The sequence below is a fragment of the Fistularia commersonii genome, chromosome 36 (assembly GCF_037954325.1).
Source record: "Fistularia commersonii isolate RoL2024-O1a breed Wild chromosome 36, RoL_Fcom_v1.0, whole genome shotgun sequence".
Taxonomy (NCBI): Eukaryota; Metazoa; Chordata; class Actinopteri; order Syngnathiformes; family Fistulariidae; genus Fistularia; species Fistularia commersonii.
Window position 1 is genome coordinate 1,467,612 of NC_141319.1, and position 21,199 is coordinate 1,488,810.

General features: G+C 41.1%; 1 protein-coding gene across 6 annotated transcripts in view; it reads left to right on the plus strand.

The window, feature by feature from the left end:
- adgrg6 (adhesion G protein-coupled receptor G6) overlaps positions 1-17,593 on the plus strand; it is a 43,421-nt gene extending 25,828 nt beyond the window's left edge. For 4 of the 6 annotated variants that reach the window (XM_086143363.1, XM_086143364.1, XM_086143360.1 and 1 more), the window contains 20 exons: positions 780-832; positions 955-993; positions 1,621-1,769; positions 1,924-2,035; positions 2,871-2,959; positions 3,073-3,137; positions 3,217-3,353; positions 4,348-4,513; positions 4,584-4,730; positions 5,521-5,637; positions 5,795-5,840; positions 6,280-6,386; positions 7,902-8,029; positions 8,125-8,393; positions 9,874-9,976; positions 10,057-10,207; positions 11,131-11,263; positions 11,532-11,633; positions 12,889-13,008; positions 17,205-17,593. In XM_086143363.1, coding sequence (XP_085999489.1) covers positions 780-832; positions 955-993; positions 1,621-1,769; positions 1,924-2,035; positions 2,871-2,959; positions 3,073-3,137; positions 3,217-3,353; positions 4,348-4,513; positions 4,584-4,730; positions 5,521-5,637; positions 5,795-5,840; positions 6,280-6,386; positions 7,902-8,029; positions 8,125-8,393; positions 9,874-9,976; positions 10,057-10,207; positions 11,131-11,263; positions 11,532-11,633; positions 12,889-13,008; positions 17,205-17,404 — 2,433 coding nt within the window. In that variant the 3' untranslated portion in view covers positions 17,405-17,593. Of the gene's footprint in view, positions 1-779; positions 833-954; positions 994-1,620; positions 1,770-1,923; positions 2,036-2,870; positions 2,960-3,072; positions 3,138-3,216; positions 3,354-4,347; positions 4,514-4,583; positions 4,731-5,520; positions 5,638-5,794; positions 5,841-6,279; positions 6,387-7,901; positions 8,030-8,124; positions 8,394-9,873; positions 9,977-10,056; positions 10,208-11,130; positions 11,264-11,531; positions 11,634-12,888; positions 13,009-13,591; positions 13,634-17,204 lie in introns of all 6 variants that reach the window. The other 2 variants (XM_086143366.1, XM_086143362.1) reach the window with 1 other exon arrangement.
- Positions 17,594-21,199: the final 3,606 nt, after the last annotated feature.

Genomic DNA, 21,199 nt, shown 5'->3' on the forward strand with positions numbered 1-21,199 from the left:
AGAGTGAAAAACAATGACAGGATGGCGTGGTGTACTGTTTGCAACCTGATATCCTGCAAAATCAAAAAAAATCATTAACACTGAGTGCTATGAGCTTGAAGTGTCAGAGAAATTACTCAAGACTGCAAAGCGTGCGGCATCGACATACAATGAGATCCTGAAAAAGTCACAGGAAAATAAATAGGCCCTCATCTAGGCAGGTGGCAGGTGTTCTATACATATTTGAAGATTAAAAGATAGAAAACATGTTTAAAATGTTTAAAAATACTCGTAGTTCTTGTCGTAATTGCTCTATTCATAATAAATTAGTTAATAAAATGTTGGTGAAGTAAAGTGAACCTCTGTTGTGTGCATGTATGTGCGCTGCAAGACATCTCCCAGAAATTAGTTTTTGCAAGTTAGGATGTCTGCAATAAGTACTTTAACAATCACATAAGAAATAACACTGGTAGATGCCCGGCTAGATATTTTATATTTAATTTTTCGAATCATATTTTTTCAGTTTTGCAATCAAATTATATATTTTTTCCTGTTTTCAAAACATCTTTTTTTTTATCACCACAATGCCGCAACATGAGCAAAATACTACTTTTAATCGAAATGAAACCATTTCAAAAGACAAAAATCTTACATTTTGAAGTGAAATTGAGAATTTAGGTATCATCGGGCGAAGGCTGTCACCCCAAAGAGGAAGCGGATAGGGAATGGAATCGGGCAGAGTCTTAATCGGGGTTTCTTGATTTCTTCATCAGTAAGAAATTTCATTCTTATTCCTGCAGCTAAATGAGACGTTCAAGAACTGGACGCTTGATGTCCGCGTGGACACTGTCAGGTGATGCAGCCTCTCACCCTGAGTGGATTTTGCCTCTTCTGTCATTCTTGTCACTCTGATTATAATTGGATATAACAATTACAGTCACATAACCTGGTCTGACCTTTCACGCCCCTCCACAGCGTTCAAGCGGTGCAGCGGACAGGAAGCAATGCCAGAAGGTAGAACATTTCACTCATTCTGTAGTGTTTGGTTAATTACATAAAATATATCCCCTTATTAGAGTTGATTAAAATTATACTAATGTTTTATGTTAGTCTGAAAGATCTTTCTATTGGATCATGAGGAAATAATGTCCTTGATAAATAACAGATAAAACAAAAAATAAAAATGAATAAACAAACAGAATCCAATATTACATTCTTTCAACTATAAGGAACCCTAAGAACATAAATACTTTTTATTTCTGAATGAATAAGACATTAATTTCTACAAAATGTGGACAAGATGTCACAACAATTCACCAACAGTTAACATTTTTTCCCTCAAAGTAAATAGATTAATTTAAAAAAGGTCAATCAATAAAATAAGAAAATATAACTAACTTACTGAATCAATAATAAAATAAGTAAAATGAACATATTAACTACATAAGTAGCATTTTTTGTGAATAAAATAGCTTTCTCTTTAATTTAAATGTTAAAGTATGTCCATACAATTGCATTCAAAAACTTCAGAAATGAATGAAATGAAATAAATAAATTGGAAAAAATTATTTTTTTCTGAATTTGGATTGCTGAGGATGTTTTTCGGTGTCGGGCTGACGCTGCGCAAACTCCGTGGCTCAGTTTCTCCTGCCAGGCTCTGCTGGTCTGCTCCGATGCCTCCAACCAGACGGCGAATGAACTCGCCCTGTCTGGACGGGTGACGGGCCGGAGGGGCCTGCTTGGCGGCGGCCTGGTGGTACGGGCCGATTCCGTCGTCGTCACTCCAATCGGTGAGACACCCGGACGTCCGCGTTTTATTTGAAATAATTCATCTTTGTTGATTTTCCATATTTGGAAAGATGAAATCGTGCAGTCCCCCCACCCCGTCTCCTGGTTGGTACGGTCCAGGAAGTGACGCTCGGCTCTCCTCCACCTGTCTTTCAGAGAACTGTCCCGAGGAGAACCCGCTGCACTACCTCTGGCCTGAGAGCCCGCCCTCCACCAGCCTCACCCTGCCCTGCTTCCCCAACAAGGAGCACAGCGCCTCACGCACATGGTGCACGCACACACACACACAACCTCACACACACACACAGTTACAGTCACATATACAGTACATAAACACACATAGACGCTCACATGGTTATACACACAGACACACACACACATGTCCTCAATCTCTCTCTCGCTCATGCACACACAAAGACATTCACATAGATTCACACACAAACACACACACACATATACACACACACAAAACTTTAGACACTCCAATAGATAAACACACACACAAGCACGCTGGATCTCTCTTTCTCTCTTTCTCTCTCTCTCTCACACACACACACACACACACACATACACAGATGGAGATACACTTAAAGCAGATACACACACATATGTAAATACTCAAGGTAAACAAATACATGCGGATACACACAAACACACACACGCGCACACAAATTTTCACCCAGGAAACATATACTGTATATACACACACACCTATAAATGCTCATAGAGACAAACCCACACAGATACAGACACACTAAGGTACACACAGACACACATACACACACATATTTATGCACACTCGCTCTTACAAACACACACATATACAGGCAGTCAATGCACACGCATGCACAAAAAAATACAGACACACTATGAGATACACATTCTCAAACACACAAGCACAGATGAAGGAAGACACACATAGGTACACACAATCACGCTCTTACAAACACACACACAGATAAACTCCAGCGTGATTACTTGCGGCAAAAAATAATGTAAATAAATATAATTAAAAAACACTTCAAAAGGAACCTTCTAGAACATGAAGATCTGACTGTCTGTGAGTGTAAACACGTGTGTGTCGTTGTGTGTGTCCGTGCCAGCCTGATCAACCGGACAAACTTCTCATCATCGTGGTCGCCCGCCGACGTCTCCAACTGCACCGACATCGACACCATCCAGGTGTCGGCAGGTAGGTCATGTGACCTGAGCGGCAGGAAGTCATGACATCAGAGTGGCCGACAAATTCAATTTAAGAAATTAGAAACGGTGGAACAGGAGCATCTGTGTGTTTGCTTCCCACAGAGAACGCGGCGGAGGTGGCCGTGCAGCTCACGGTCATCACCAACAACCAGCTGTCCGATGAGGAGGTGCCGTCTTCCTCTTTTGGCCAATCACAGCAGAGTATGCACAAGAACACCAATCACAGCAACCCCCCCTCTTCCCCAGGTGTCCAAAGTGGTGACGAAGGTGAAGGAGCTGGTCAACGTGGCGACCATCAACGCCTCCCTGGCCTCCACCGTCGTCACCATCTTCTCCAACATGATGACCAGCTCGCCAGAAGTCCTCGCCGCCACATCTGAGACGTATGTTTTCACCTGCCGCACGTAGATGGTCCGAGGGGATCCTCAAGGATCCTCAAGTTATCCTTCAGGGATCTCAAAGTCCCCAAAATTACTAAACCGACTATAGAAATAATTAAATGATTTTTTTTCATAGATGTGTATGTATATAAATATGAATATACTGTATACGTGTGTGTGTGTATGTATATACACACACACACACACACACACACACACACGCAATAGCATTGCCCTGAAAATGTTATTGATTTTATATATATATATATATATATGTATCACGCAAAATATAATATCTTTAAATATACATATATTTGATAATATAAAATATACTATAATATTTTATATCTAAAATAAATATTTTACCCAGAGTTTCGCTGCTTTTGGTTTGATAGGCACAAATGTAGTTGAAAAAGGTGATTAAATATTCAAATAGATAAAGGTATATGTGATTTAATTTTACCCTAATTTTATTGATTATATGTATGTATCAAAATATTTTATACAAAAATATGATATAGCATATTTTCTTTGTAAATATTATACATAGAATATGTCATTTAGAAATTCCAGATTTTTCCACAGGTTTCACAGCTTGTGTTCTGATATTCACTAGTTAATTTGAGGTTAAGGTGATTAAATGTTTAAAGAATGTGTGTTTATTAAATTTTGCCCTGATAATTATATATCAAAATTATGCTTTACATGAACTACAAAATATTTCATAGAAAATATATATATCAAGTAATATTTTACCCAATGTTTCATGCTTTTGTTCTGATACTCACTGGTTTAATTGAAAAAGGTAATTTAATGAGTAAAGTATATATATAGCAGCTGCTCGTCAGTAACCTTGTGTATATGTTAAATTGAAATGTATCGTTAGTATTATATATATATATATTATACATATAATACATATTATACATATACATATACATATTATACATATAATTCATCACATCATAAATATATTTATATGGTCATGGTACCTCAGGGCTCTGAAGACCGTGGACGAGTTGGTCCAGAAGATCCAGTTCGAGGGTCCATCCATCAGCATCACGTCCAAAAATCTGGCTGTCGGTGTGTCTGCCCTCAACACGTCCTCCTTCAACGGTTCTACCTTCAGTGCCTTCATGGCAGCAAACAGCACCGAGCCACAGGTAACACGAGGGGTAGGGACCCCCGAGGCGGGTGAGACTGGAACCCGACTCCCTTTCTCCGTGTCTGCAGATCGACTTCAGCTCGAACTGGACCGACCCGTTGGCTCAGGTCGTCCTCCCGCCATCTCTGCTGTCCAGCGTCTCTCTGTCGGAGGACGACAGGGCGTCTCTGTCCAGGATCAACTTCATGTTCTTCAACAGCACCAGCCTCTTCCAGGTCAGTTGCTCTGGTCACCGGGGGTAACGGCAGCTCACCGCCTAAGCCTATAGCCGATTTAGCTTTTTTCTCTCAAAAAATCACATGTGATTCACATACTAGTCGCTAGGCAACAAGTCTGCAGTCCATTGACATGGTCTTAGCAGCATCAGTGAAAGATAAACAAAAGGGTCAATTGTCAAAGTGAAACAGGAAGTTACCTGTGAAAGAGAAACAGGAGGTCAGTTGAAAACGCGAAACATGAAGTCAGTTGTGAAACCATGAAAAAACAAAGGAGGAATTATTAAAGAGAAAATCATTAAGGAAAGTGTAGTATGTTGAAAAGAACCATTGTGAAAGTGAAACAGGAAGTAACAAAGGAATCACTTGTTTGGACACAAAAGAGAAAATAATATGAGAAATTGATGTAGAAAGTAGGTAGAGGAGATAAAGGAAATGTGAAAGTGGAGGAGTCTGATGTGAACAGAAAAATGGTAAGGACAGTGTGATATGTGAAAGGGAAACAGGAAGTCAGCTGTGAAAGTGAAACAGGAAGTCAGCTGTGAAAGTGAAACAGGAAGTAAGCTTTGCCGGGGAAACAGGAAGAAACAAAACCAAATTATTTGTTTGAACACAAAAGAGCAGATAATGAGTCATATTGACCCAGGATGTAGGTTCTGGATGTGTAGGAGAAACAAGAAACAGAAGTTGAAAGTGAAGGAGGAAGTCTTACTGAAAGGGAAATGCAGATGTGAAAGGGAAACAGGAAGTTGTTGCGTGTAGGTGACACAGGAAGTTGTGTGTGGCGCAGAGGCAGCAGGGGGGCCGGGCTCTGAACAGCTTCGTGGTGGCGAGCAGCCTGGGGAACGTGTCCGTCAGAGACCTGACGGATCCCGTACAGATCGACATCGTCCACCTGTCAGAGCAGGTAACTCCACCCTTCCCTCTGTTATTAGCATTAGCACATAGCATCTTGCTTGCTCTTTCAAACAAGTTACGCATTATAACTCTTGCACTGCTTATTTATTTTTAATCATTTAAAATGTTGCTTCACTGTCAATGTGACGTCCTGGCCGCTCTCCCAGCCATCCATGAATCCCGTCTGCATGTTCTGGGACTTCGACTTAAACCGTGAGTGTGTCCTTCAGTGTGTATTCTGACCATAGAACGGCCGGAGAAATATCAACAAATCTCCTTAATCTTCGCCATCACTACGAGATGATGGAACAGAATTGAAAATTGACATTGTAAAGCGCAGTCAAATGAAAGGGTTAATAGAATTGCATTATTATTGACAAATATCCTTTATAAAAGAACGCACCACCCATCTAACTAAATGAAAGTAATAGAATAATGAAAAAGATGCTACACTTGTACTAGCAAGAAATGTTCAAAAAACGATAAGTTTAAAATGGACGAGAAAAATATTTACTAATTTATTTTCCTATCTTGTGTCCCAAAGCTCCCATTCTCCATCTTTATACAGTAATAATAGACGAGTTTATTTGATTTTTATTCCAAATATAGAAGTTGTTTCACGCGTCATGTAATACCGCCATTTGTCTTCTAGAGGGAGCTGGAGGCTGGAATCCAGAAGGCTGCGTCGTCTCTGAGGAATCCAGCAACAGAAAGACTGTCTGCCTGTGTGACCATCTCACACACTTTGGCATCCTCATGGTGAGTGTGTGTGTGTGTGTGTGTGTGTGTGTGTGTGTGTGTGTGTGTGTGAGTGTGTGTGTGTGTGTGTGTGTGTGTGTGTGTGTGTGTGTGTGTGTTGACAGGAAGAGAAAGTTTTGGGAATATCAGAATGTTTTAAAAAACACAAAACCACAAAAAGGGACAAGAAAATAGAAATTATATAATTGCAAATCAACAATAAAAAAATTAAGATTTACTATATTTTCCCTGAATTTAGAACCAAAATAAATATAATAAATACTAAATAGATAGATACATAAAATATTTAATGAAATGATTTGATGAATAAATAGCCGCAAGAAGGAAGAAAATACTTGGTGAAAGCAGAAATACAATAATAGCTGAATTAAAATGATGTAAGGAAGGCATGTGTTTGCGCATGCGTATTTGCGTGCATGTGTGGGCATGCATGTGTGAGTGTCTGTGAGTATGTTTGTGTGTGTCAACAGAAACAGATAGTCTGGAGGATATCAGAATGTTTTGAAAAAATAAAACGACAAGAAAAAAAAGGACCGAAAAGCAAAAACAAAATAATTGCAAATCAACAATAATAAACTAAAGATTTCCTATATTTTCCCTGAATTTAGAACAATAATAAATACATAAGTATAAAAAATACGAAATAAATAGATACATAAAATATATAAACAAATGATTCAAAAAATAAACAAATAAATATCAGCAAGAAGGAAGAAATTACTCGGTGAAAGCAGAAATACAAAATTTGTTGAATTAAAGTGACGTATGGCCTGTTTGTGTGAGTGTGTGTGTGCTAGTTTGTGTGTGTCTGTAGAAACAGATAGTCTATAGGATTTCAGAATGTTTTGAAAAAAAAAATTAAGTAAGACCAAAAATAATCAATTATAAAAATCTAAAGATTTCCTATAATTTTCTATAATTTATTAGAAATAGAACAAATAAAAATAATAAATATAGTAAATATATACATACATAAATAAATAACAGCAAGAAGGAAGAATTGTCCCTGTGGAAGCAGAAATGAAAAAAAATATCCATCGATCATCCACCGTTTATCCGAAGTCAGGTCGCCACGGCAGCAGCCGGAGCAGGGAGGCGCAGACCTCCCCCTCCCCGGCCACACGGTCCAGCTCCTCTGGGGGTCCGGCCCCTAACCGTCCCCGGGCCAGCCTGGAGACACAGTCTCCAGGGGCTTCCCTGTGGTCTCCACCCAGATGGACATGCCCGGAATACCTCCCCCGGGAGGCGTCCAATGCCCGAAAAACTTCACGTGACTCCTCTCTATACAGAGGAGCAGCAACTCTATGAGGAGAATCATGTCAGCCACTTGTATCCACGATCTCGCTCTTTTGGTCGCTACCCACAGCTCGTGAGGGTACGAATGACCGGTAAATCGAGAGCTTTCGCCCTCTGGCTCAGCTCCCCCTTCACCACAACAGACAAAATAGTAGAATTAAAATGACACAAGGCTTCTGTGTGTGTGTGTGTGTGTGTGTGTGTGTGTGTGTGTGCCAGGATGTTTCCGGAGTTGCTCCCCACATCGACCGTAGGAACAATCGCATCCTGACTTTCATCACCTACATCGGCTGCGGCGTGTCGGCCATTTTCTCCGCCTCCACGCTGCTCACCTACATCGCCTTCGAGTGAGTCCTTCTGGAATTCAAGGACCGTCACGTCGCTCGAGTTTCCTCTTCTTCCGCGGCGTTTTATCGGCGGACTCGTTTCCCCTCCACGACAGGAAGCTGCGAAGAGACTATCCCTCCAAGATCCTGATGAACCTGAGCGCGTCGCTGCTGATGCTCAACATGGCCTTCCTGCTGGACGGCTGGCTGTCGGCGCTCGCCAGCGGCTGGCTCTGCCTCGCCGCCGCCATCCTGCTGCACTACTTCCTGCTGGCGTCCTTCACCTGGATGGGCCTGGAGTCCGTGCACATGTACATCGCACTCGTCAAGGTCTTCAACACCTACATCCGCAGATACATCCTCAAGTTCTGCCTGCTGGGCTGGGGTGAGTCTGCGCGAGTCCTTGAGAGGCTTCCAGGGAGACTAAGTGTACTTCCAGGTGTCCTTGAGGAGCCTCCAGAGGTTGTTGAGATGTTTCCAGGTGTCATTGAACGGCCTCCAGGGTGACTAGGGAAACTATAAGGTGTCATTGAGAGACTTCCAGGGGTCCTTGACAGGAGGGACTGACGAGGGCCTGATGGGGGACGAAAGGAACTTGAGAGGCTTCCAGGGAGGGGAGACGAACTTCCAGGTGTCATTGAGAGGCTTCCAGGAGTTGTTGGAAGGCTTTCGAGGACACTAAATGAACTTCCAGGTGTTCTTGAGGAGCTTCCAGGGGGAGTAGAGGAACTTTTGGGGTCATCGAGATGCCTCCATGTATCCTTGAGCAGCTTCCAGGGGGACTAGGGGAACTATTAGGAGGCTTCCAGGTCTCAATGAGAGGCTTCCAGGAGTTGTTGGAAGGCTTCTAGGGAGACTAAGTGAACTTCCAAGTGTCCTTGAGCAGCTTCCAGGGGGACTAGGGGAACTACCAGGAGGCTTCCAGGGATCCTTGAGGAGCTTCTATGGAGAGTAAGGGAACTTTCAAGGGTCACTGAGAGGTTTGCAGGAGTCCTTGAGAGGCTTCCAGGAAGGGGAGGAGAGCTTCCAGATGTCATTGAAAGGATTCCAGGTGACCCAAAGAGGCTTCCAGGGTTTCTAGACAGGCATACGAGTCCTTGAGAGGCTCCTATGGTAGCCAGAGAGACTGTCATGGACCTGAAGGGGGGCAAAGGAACTTCCTGATGTTTTTGAGGGGCTTCCAGGGGTCCTTGAGAGGCTTCCAAGGAGACAAGGGGAGCTCCCAGGGCTCGTTGAGAGTTTTCCAGGTGACCCCAAGAGGCTTCCAGGAGTCCTAGACAGGCATAAGGGTCCTCGCATCCTGCGCCCTCCGCCAGCACCACTCTCCGCCGCAACTATAAATAGTATAATTTGTTTATGAAATTGTTATATGTTGCTGCCAACATTTTTAACCCAGTGAACACGCGGGTCTTTCCTCGTCTCCCAGCGTTGTCGCAGTGAAGCCGAGCCATGCAAACGCTTCGCCATTTCATCGTCCTAGCTTTCGGGTGACTTGCATTTGTCTCATTATCTCCGTCTCTCAATGTCTCTTATCATCCCTGTTAAATATTTTTTCCGTGGCGTCTCTTAAGGGTTTGTTCACCGCACTTCATATTTTCTGCTCTGAGCTGTGTGTGTGCACGCTCGCTACAAAGAAACTACACCATAGAGCTAAAACTAATACGACCGACACCCAGGAGTTTGGAAGCAATGCACTGGGGAGGCAAAGGGAGATTCCAGGAGTCCTTTGGAAGCTTCCAGGAGACCTTGAGAGTCATCCTGGAGGTCCTTGAGAGTCTTCCAGGGGTTGCAGCACATTTGAACCCATAGAGGTTGCGTCAGGGCGGCCATCTTGATTTGTAGTTTTACGGAGGCTGTTTCTGCAGGGGTCCCTGCGCTGCTGGTGAGCGTGGTCGTTGTGGTGAACAAAGAGTCGTACGGACTGCAGGAATACGGACGGGGAGCCACGGGAGAGGCGGCGTCAGAGTTGTGAGTTCACGCACAGGAAGTCCTCGACCTTTTAGCGATGATGTCACTGATGATGTCACCCCATACACACACACACACAGCTGCTGGATCAGGGATCCGGTGGTTTTCTACACCACCTGCGTGGGATACTTCTGCCTGGTCTTCCTGCTGAACGTGGCCATGTTCATCGTGGTGATGCAGCAGATCTGCGGACGCAACGGGAAGCGAACCAACCGCACGCTGAGGGACGAGGTACAAACCCTGTGGCCACAACACTGTCATTTAGACACACATTCTTTCAGTCAGGGCAAAAGATTAGGGGAGGTTTCTTACTGCGTGTGTGTGTATGTGTATCTGCATTTTTAAGCATTTGTGTCTCCTGCTTGTGCATGTGTGCATGTCTTGGTGTGTGTGCGTGTTTGCAAATGTTTCTCTGTATTTGTGGGTCCTGGTAGTACATTTTTGTGCGCATGTATTTCTGTATGTATTTCTGTCTCCGGGCTTGGGATTTTTGTGTGTATTTCTGTATGTGTGTGTGTGTGTGTCTGTGTGTGTATGCATATGTTTCTCTGTGTTTGTGCAACCTGGTTGAACATTTTTGTGAGTGTGTGTTTGTATCTACAGATGGGTGCGCCTGGATATGTTTCTTTATGTTTGTGTCTTGAGTGTGTGTGTGTGTGTGTGTGTGTGTGTGTGTGTGTGTGTCTGTGTGTGTGTATATGCATTTTCAAGCATTTGGGTCTCCTGCTTGTGCATGTATGCATGTCTTGGTGTGCGTGTGTCTACAGGTATGTTGGTGTGTGTGTGTGTGTGTGTGTGTGTGTGTGGGGGTGGGGGTGTTTGCATATGTTTCTCTGTGCTTGTGGGTCCTGGTTGAACATTTTTGGGTGCATGTGAGTGTGTGTTTGTATCTATAGATGGGTGTGCCTGGATATGTTTCCTTATGTTTGTGTCTCAAGTGTGTGTGTGTGTGTGTGTGCGTGTGTGTGTGTGTGTGTGTGTTCACGCATGTGTTAATGCATAATTTCCAATGTGTTTGTGTCTCCTGGTCGTACATTTGTGGGAGAGTTTGTATATATATGTGTGTGTGTATGGTTATGTTTCTATGTGTGTGTGTCTCCTATTTGTATATTTATCCATGTGTGTGCGTGTGTGTGTGCATTTGTGTGTTGCAGGTGCTCAGGAACCTACGGAGCGTGCTCAGTCTGACCTTCCTGCTGGGGATGACGTGGGGCTTCGCCCTGTTCTCCTGGGGTCCCGTCAGCCTGGCCTTCATGTACCTGTTCGCCATCTTCAACTCCCTGCAAGGTGAGGTGAGGTCTTGGCGGGGGGGCGGAGCCAAGCTCCGCCACATGACCGTCACATGACCAAACGATATCCGACGATTGTTCATCAATTTGATTGAATTGGTGTTTTGAAAAGGGGGCGGAGCTCAAACTCAGGAAGATGTTACTTTAAAACAAACTAAAGAAACCTGTAAGTGACACAGGGGTTTGAAATCATCCTCCGGCTGGTGAGAATCGGCGATTGATTATTGATTATTAGTGTCTGACGTGACGCTGGCTGTGTGTCTCAGGGCTCTTCATCTTCATCTTCCACTGCGCCCTCAAGGAGAACGTTCAGAAGCAGTGGAGACGCGTCCTCTGCTGCGGACGCTTCCGTCTGTCTGAGAACTCAGGTGCCTCCTCCACCTTCTCTCCACCTTCTCTCCACCTCTCCTTCACCTCCCTTCTCCTTCCCCCCATTTCCCCTCCTCTTCCCATCCAACTTCCGCCTCCCCTCTAACTTTCTTGTCCTCCCTCCGTTTCTCTCCATCCTTCCTCAGCTCCACCTTACAATCAAACCCCTGTCTCCTCTCCACCTCTCCTCCGCCTTCCCTCTCTCTTCTCGGTCACTCGTTCGGCTTCCCTCCATCTTGGTGTCCAACCTCTATCATCCCCCTCTCCCTCCATCATCCCTCCATCTCTCTCCACTCTTTTTCTCTTCCCTCCATCTCTCTCCACCTTTCCTCTCTCTTCCCCTCCACCTTCCAATCCAACGTCTCTTCTCCCTCCACCCCCCTCTACCTCTCCTCCGCCCTCTCGTCTAATTCTTGTCCTCCATCTCTCTCCAGGACGTCTCCATCTTGCCTCCATCTTCCCTCCACCTTCCGTCTTTCTTTCCTGTCCAAACCCGTGTCTCCCCTCGGCTTCTCCCTCCGCCTTATTCAGAGACATTTGCTTTTGTCTCTCAGTCAAATCAAAAGTAGATCAACCCGGAGCTCCGTCTTTCATTCCCTCCTCATCCTCTGGAAGCCCCACAAAGTCGCGCAATTAATTCAGGAGAGAAAATCCCTCCAGATCTCCCCGTCGCCGTAGAAACCAAAGGGAAACAGCTGGGATTTTGTTTTTTCGTTGTTTTTTTTTTTTTTTTCTCATCGAACAGTCGCTTCATTTTCTCGGGTTGAGCGAAGAACACACCTGACCCTGAGAACCGAAGCCGCAAACCACCATTTTTATTTCTGACAGGAAGCCAGAAATCAAAGAAAAAACTAATCACAAGCAGATTTCCTGAGAATATAAAAAGAAAAAAGGAAATTGCCTGAAACGTATTAGTAAATCGTCTCCAGGATGAAAGGAAATGACTAGATAATAACAAAAATTATACAAAAATAACTGTGGAATTTTTCCCCAAAAATGGTCGATACCTCTGTTCTAGCCGGAAGTAAAATGTCAATTAAAATCTTAAGTAAAAAAATAAAAGATTATAAAGATAGGAAAGAAATGAGGAGGTAGATGTCAGTTGATGTAGTAAATAAGTAAATGATGATGTAAATAATCAATACCTGATTCTTTTAAGATTGGTGGAGGACTTCGTTCTGGTGATTCTTGAATCCTGAAGCACCGCAGCCGATTGACCCGCAGGCATATTGATTATTGATTATTGTGTCTCAGACTGGAGCAAAACCGCGACCAACAACACCAAGAAGGTCAGTTCGGAGCATCTGGCCAAATCCCTGTCGTCCAGCTCCTTCGCCTCCATCAACCCCTTCGCCCGTCGTCACGGCAACGCAGGTGAGCCCATCGTGTCCGCGTGCCCCTCACTGCATGACCCGAGGGACTCAACGGTTCAGGACTGCAGCAAAATAAGAGCATCACATGCGCATGTATAATATTGATAAAATTCGCAGAGAGAATAAATAAATGAAGTTTAAAAAGTAAAATAAAAAGTGATATTTAAAGAAAAAACAATTGAGCTTTTGGAAATGGTGGCAAAACCTCAAAACATGGCAAGAACCCCCCTTTAATTCGAGGAAGCTAAAAATCAGTATGGAAATTGTAATAAATTATCGAAAATTGGAAATTGTAAAAAAGAACTCTCTTGGTCAAGCACAAAAACAACCGTTAATAAAATGAAATTAAACAATAACGGGAATTTTAATAATTGATAAATGAGAATGAATAAAAAAAAAGAAACATCAAGGAGCAACAAATCAGTTACTGAATTATTTCTCTTTAATTACTTACATGTAAATACTTCTGGACATGATTAACAGGATGGACATGACGGACGAGCGAGACACCATGTCAGATGTGTTATGAAGAGTACATGCTGGAGTGTGTGTGTCTCATGTGTGTGTCTGTGTCTGGTGTGTAGAAAACTCTTCCAGCTAATAGCGAGAGCGGACGACCGACGGAGGTAAAGATCTGATTGGCCGATTGACTTGCCGCTTTCTTGCGTCATGTGACTGTTTCTCCCAAAGTGTCTGCAACCGATCTGGAAAACAAAGAAAAAAAACAGTAACAAACTGAATCGGTGACAAAAAAAAACTGTTTTGTCTGTCCTGGCAAACATTTTGGGATTACAGATGCTGCGTTGTGATTGGCTGGTTGCTGTGAGCGCGCCTGTCCCCGGACACGCTGGTGGGCGCCATTTATCTTTAATCCAAATCAAATGATTGGCTCCGCCTCCCCGGCGTGTGCCCCGGAAACAAGCGCACGCCCCCCCGCATCACATTAACATCCGCAGGCTAATATAACTGTGAGCTAAGCTAATGTCAGGAGGTGATCATCAAGCGGCTAATGACAGTGGGCTAACATTGGCACGCCAACATTGGATGTTAGCTGTACCAACACATGACCAACGCTCACAAGACACGGCGGTTAATACTTTCACACCAGACTTCATCATGAAGCGCGACCTCAGTCAGGTGACCGGAAACAGGAAGTCCAGTGTAGGATTTCCTGTCAGGGTGACGTTGTCGATAGCGGGCAGTAGAGAGCCGGGAGCGTCGGGAAATCACTGTTAACCATTTTTAAATCCACAAGTAAGCAAAATTAAACTGCTCATATTGCTCATATTTGTACAACTATATTTAGTGTACTATACAGTTTGCATGTATCTATGTATATGTATAAGTATATGTATATGTATACAAAAATATACACACACATGTATGGGAATCAAGTACATATATATATGTATATATATATATAGACACATATATATACATATATATGTCAAACGATGAATGCTTTGATGAATGCTTTGTAACAGCCATATGATATATAGATTATATTGTGATAATTTGAAAACAGATTTACAAGTAGATTAACGATGCAGATGATCTCCAAATTACTTCCTTTATGTCACTCCTCTCTCTATTTCTGTCTATCTGCTGTCCGACACTTATTTTATGTCCATTTGTTTATATTCCATTTCCATCTAATATTTAGTTTTGGCGCCGCTGGTTTGTTTTATGTTATTCATTGACGCTTTAGTTTTTGAGTTGATTTATTCACTTATTTTATTTTATTTTATTTTATTTCAACTTCTTCTATTTCTAAGTGAGTGAAAAAGTGGGAGTTTGTCCGGTAGGCGTCGGGCCACGGCGAGCGAGTTCATGCATGTACGCAGCCGACGTGCACTCCTGAGCCTGCCTCCGCCAGGGATGGCAGGAATCCATTAAATAAAAATGGGGAGGAGGAGAAAAATAAATTTAGTATTAAAAAGTATTTTCTTTAAACTGACGTAAAGCAAAGAATCAATTTTAAATTTAATCTAAAATACTAAACACACATATAAATGGATGAATATTGAAAAAAAAAACTCTAAATGATAAATAAGTCACTGATAAGTGAAAATATGAATAATTGAAATTCATTTTAAGGTTAAAGATCTCAGCAAGGAGTTGAGGCCTGTTTGTGTTTCAGAGCTGGAAACGTCTTTGTCCGAGGGGAAAACCTCATGAGTGAGTTGTTCATCAGCATCCGCAGGTTGTTTATGGCCCCCGGGGGAATGTCACCGTACACCCCTAAACACACACACACACACACACACACACACACACACACACAGGCCCGAGGTCAGACGCATATTCGTTTCCCAACAAAATTCCCGACGGCAGCAGCTGCAGCGGATTTTCGGCCCATGGCTTCTATCACAAAGGGAACCTTTCATTACATTATTGATAAGTTGGGGGCTGACCGGCCGACGCCGAGTCAGCGGAGGTGGCCCGGACACGTGAGGCCAAAACCCAGAGCCTGCAAAGCGGAGGGGTGGATGCTCTGCGGGGCGGCGGCGGCGTCACGTCGAGGAATGTTTCGCTCTGAGGGATCACTTGATCTCCGCAGCTGCATGGGATTTTCTGCTGTCTGGAAACAAATGAAATCTTTCCTCGTTTTTTTTTTTTTTTTTTTTTTTCCCCTACCCCCCTGCTGTGACTCGTGAGACCTCTGGGTGTGTCCTGGGAAGGGAGTGTGTAAGTGTGTGTGTGGGGGGGGGGTTCAGCCAAAGTGCAGAGTTCAGGTCGATCCCGAAGGCCTCCTGTGAGACGGGAAAAAATATATATAAAAAACTAAATACATTGACACAAAATTAATTTTAAAATGATCTAATTAATTCATTTGGTATCTTATTTGCACATCTTGCACTCTGGGTGGTAGTGGTGCTGGAGCCTATCACAACTGTGATTGGACAAAAGCCAGCCAATCACAAGGCCTCATATTGAGACATACTGTGTATTTACATTCTCACACACATCCTGACAGAGCACATTGATGTGAAAACACACCAAGTTTTTGCCTTTAACTCTAAAAATGATATTAAAAATCAGAACATATTTCATATTTAGTATGAATAAATAAATAAATAGATAGATAGATAGATAAATAAAGAAATAAATAAGGAGATTAAAGTGCTGAAAACATTGAAAGCATCCCGTGAATTATCAAAACCAAACTGACATAACCACCGCGTCCAGCGCACTGCTGGAGCTGCCGACGGCCGCAAAGACCTGGGAAACGTCTGGGCTGTAATTCACCTCGTAAAGACGCCACGGGCGCTTTGCTAGGACAAACCCACGTGTTTGGGCTGGCGAGGATAGCCTACTTGTCCTCCCTCTCCTTACCCTCTTCCTCCTCTTCTTTTTCTTCTTCCTCTTCCTCTGCGCTTTTCCTCCTCTTCCCCTCTTCCGCCTCTTTCTCCTCCAACCAAACCCTTTTTCTTTTAAACTCCATCTATTTTCGAAGATAATCATTCTCCCGTTGTCTTGTTTTTTGTAATATTTTTTAGACAATTTATAGGTTGTTTTTTTTTCACAGTAAATATTTGTGTAAGCCTCTAAAATACACACTTCTCATCTCCTGTTACTTCTGACCTGACCTGACCCAATGATTTTTCTTAATATTTAAGTACATTTTAGCAGGTTATTCATTTACACATTCTTAAGAGGAAATCTTTGCAATTGCAAACTAAATATATATATATACACACACACACACGTCTACGTATACATGCATTTGTTGTATTAATGTATTATTTCATTATATGAATAAATTTTTTTACTATTATATATGATCAATTATATATATATATATATATATATATATATATATATATATATATATTTATTTATTTTATTTTTTTTTATTTATTTTTTTTTTTTCCAAATTTGAGCATTTGTGTCTTGCGCTCTGCCTCTGTGTCTGTGTGTGATAAAAACACAAACGTTCCATGAGCCAGATGTGTTTTCTGTCCTAACGCAGACATCTCTGTGTGATCTGGATGCCTGGCTCATATGGACACCTTTGACGTTGACGCACTAATTAAAAATATTGAGTCTCCGTTGCAGCCATATAGTTATAATGTAGTAATACATATACTAACTCTAAAATTGCTTGAAATGCTCAAAGACGCTGCTTTCTTTGCGTCTTCATGCTTTCGTGTCATTTCTGTTAATTCTTGGTTTGGTCTTTATTTGATCTCTCAGATAAACAAAGCCAAACGGGTCCGAAGTGCATCTCATCGTCCTCTTCGTCATCGGAGGCGGAGCCCAACTCCTCCTCCTCCTCCATCCTTCCCGTCAGCCAGATGATTGACAAGGTCAAAGGTTACTGTTCCACCCGCTCCGACAACTTCTACAAGAACATCATCTTGTCCGACGGCTTCAGCCACAGCACACGCTTCTAAGGGGGGAGGAGGGCGGGCCTTCTACAGGCAGTGTCTCAACCCCTCCATCAGGGACAGGGAGCTTTGGTTAAACACGCCGAGCAAGGAGGACGGCGGGTTCTTTGGGGTCGGGAAAACAACCCATTTTATCATGATCCACATTCCTAATGGTGCGAAAAATTCCATTAAAAACAAATTCCTAAAAAAAAATAATTTCATAATTTTGCATGAAAAAAAACAATAACAAAAAATTAGCTAAATAGCACCAAAAAAAACAAATATTCTGCAGTGAAAAAGTTATTATAGTATAACTCAAACATAATGTAATTTTTTTAATGAATTGCATAATTGATGTATTATTATAATAGATTAAAAATCACTCAGAAATCAACAAAAATTCCTCAAATGTTAAAAATCAAAGATGAATATTTTGACAAAAAATCTGTAAGCAGCCCGAGAAAATTTAGATAAATAAAGTTGAACAAAAGGAAAGAGACAGAAAATCTGCAGGAAATTAAAATGAATATTTTGTGCCCAAAAAGATTATATTTTCTGTACTCGGGGAATAAGAATCCCGTGAAACCTTCGCGCTAAAAAGAATGAAACCGCAGGACTAAAACGGCTTTTCGTCAGGTTTCCAGCGAACAAACAGACGAGGCATGAGGAGGGGTCCCGCCAGGGGCTCCAGTCAAGCGGTTTTGGCGGGAAAAGGCCTCGTTTCCTGCCGCCGCTGCTGGGATGGAAAAGAAAAATAGAAAACCCAGAATGTTTTTTTTGACTCTTCGGTTTCGTCCCGTCTGGCGAAACGTCTCTGAATGAAAATATTAACGTTAAGTTCTCGACACTTTTGTTCGCAGCCAGAAGTGATTTATCAAACTTCTTCTTGTTCTTTGCTTCTCCCTGTCAAAACTGCTTGGACCCTCTTATGTCTCACTTAAGCCTTAATAATCTGATCTGGATTCAATTTAAAGTATATGTTTAAAAGAGTGAAAATCATCATATTTAGCATGAAAGTCCATAACAGGAAAATTGGGTCATAATCAGATTTTTGTTTTTTTAAATGGAATTTTTCTAATTTCTAACTTTCAGACAGGAAGTGACATCATCACCGCGGTTCCTCCGCCCCTATAAAACACCTTAAACCTTGCTTGTTGAGCGGCCTGAGGCAGAGGAGGGGTGGGGCTTTGTGTTCATACTGTGATATATATGTGTGTGTGTGTGTGTGTGTGTGTGTGTGTGTGTGTGTGTGTGTGTGTGTGTGCGTGCGTGTGTGTGTGTGTGTGTGTGTGTCCTCTGTAAATACTGATGATAATTATTCTATTCTATTGTGTGGAGACATTATCAGGATGAAGCTGCTGACGGAGGCGTAACGTGACCAAATCTCCCCGACCCCTTCTTTTTGTCTCTAGGCAGATTAGATACATTTATCAAATATTCCACCAATCAAAAGGGCAGACAATCAGACTCCTGGAGCTGGAAATGCATTTCTTTTATTTCCTGGAAAATTTTGCTGGAAATTTTCTGGCCATCCGGGTAAAATAAAAATGAAATAAAATAATATGAAATATTATTTTGATGTTAAATACATCTAAATATAGAGATTTTTATAAAGGGAAAGAAAAACGTTGATTTTCAAGTGTTTCCAAACCTGAGAAGGGAATCGTTTCACATTTGAAAAAGGGAAAAAAAAAATTAAATATACACATGTATTTTTTTTGTGAATTTTATTTTTAGTTTCCAGAATAAAGTTTTTTTTTCCCTGCAGACAAAATAAAAATGTTGGTAGTGTTGTTTAATATATTTATTTTCTGAAGGTTTCCCTTTGATTTCATGGCAGTCGATATTTAATTGGATGATAGCAGAGCAACTCATCGGACATTTCTCCTGGTTTTGTCCAGAAATTGACTTGTTTGTGTTTATCCAAGAATCAAACCAAAAATTGGCTGAAATTCTCATGTAAATCAGCAAATAATCCAAAAAAAGAAAAAAAAAAATTTTGTAAGTGACGTGTTGAGGATTCGGACCATTATTTATTGGCTAGCTTGACTCTGTGTTTGTCGCCGTCTTTTTTTGCTTTCCTTCCCGTCTGTTCCCAGTATTCTAAGCAGGAATGTGTCAGTCTTGTTTTTATTTTCATTATTAATTAAAGTCATTTTTCTTGTTTTCTTGCTTTTCTCTTTGCGTTACAGCAGCTTATATGTCTCTTTATATAGTAGTTGATACAGTAGTTAGTGCGGCCATTGAAACAGTAATTTATACAGCGGTCTACACATTAGCTTGTCAAGAAGTTTATATTATTTATATAAATAATAAATTAGTTTATTCAGTTCATAAATGTGTCTATTTAGTATGTAGTGGTTTATACAGTGATTTATACAATTGATGATTCATTGGCCTATATGGTAGTTTCTGCAGTCATTAATACACAGTCGTCTGTATGCAGTTGTTTATTAAGTAGTTTGAAACACTAGTTTGTAGAAAAATCTATACAGTGGTGTATACACTTTTGTAAACATTAGTCCATACAGTACTTTATGCAACGGTTTACACAGTTGTTAATACATTAATCTATACAGTAGTTTATGCAGTCATTTCTACATAAGTTTATAGCGGTTACATATAGTGAATACATTTGTTAATACATTCATCTATACAGCAGTTTATACAGTAATTAATATAGTAGTTTATACAATTGTTCATACAATTGTCTCTTTAAATTAATAAAAAAAAGTCTTTCAGTAGAGTACAGAGTTGTTGTCGTTGTTAGTTAGAAGTTCATGCATTACACAGTTTTCCTCTCAGTCATTTATACAGTGTATGAGCCATGTATACAGTAGTTTTGTGCAGTAGTTAATAAAATGTCCTATACAATAGTTTGCACAGTGGTTAATACTGTACTTAATAGTTATAAAGTAGTTCACACAGGATGTCATACAGTTGTCATATCAGTCTAGACAGTGGTTAATACAGTTGTCTAAAAATTCATATGGAATTATTTAAGAAAATAATACCAGTCTTAGGTCATACAGCAGTTTATACAAAAGTCTATAGAAGTCAGTGCAATAGTGTGTACAGTACTTTGGATCTTTGTTCATGCAGTAGTTTGTGACTACTACTATTGCTGAGAAATGAGATTCGAGATTAAAAAAAAAAAAGTAGATCAAACCTGAAAAAATACAGGTACAACAATAAAATAGATGTTAGAAATGTAAATCAAAATTTAACAAGTGACGTAAAAGTAAAGGACACAAAGGAAAAAAAAATGTAAAATATAAATGAAAGGTTTGCAAGAAGTTATATATAATATGAGAAAATGATATCATAATATATGCATATATATATTATTCAAATGAAAAGTTTGCAAGACATGAAAAAAATACATACAAAGATACATGTTACAGAAAATTAGAATATTGTGATAAAGCTCTTTATCTTTTGTAATGTAATTAAAAAAAAAAAACTTCATAATATTCTAACATTTTAGATAGGATTTTTGAGTTTCCTTAAGATGCAAGCCATAATCTGCAATATTAAGATAATAAAAGGCTTGCAATATTTCAGTTGATTTGTAATGAATCCAGAGTGTATGATATTTTTGTTTTTGTAATTGCTTTTCAGAAGATTAAGAACTTTATCACAATATTCTAATTTTCTGAGACAGTCCTATAGATATAGATATAGATATAGATATGGTTTTGAGATACATCTTGTGATGCAGTTTCTTGGACACATCATCAGTGATAGTACTTGGGTCACGGGGGGTTTTGAGTCTTTCCACTTCAGACCCCCTCACCCAGGCGACCCGGCCGGGAGTCA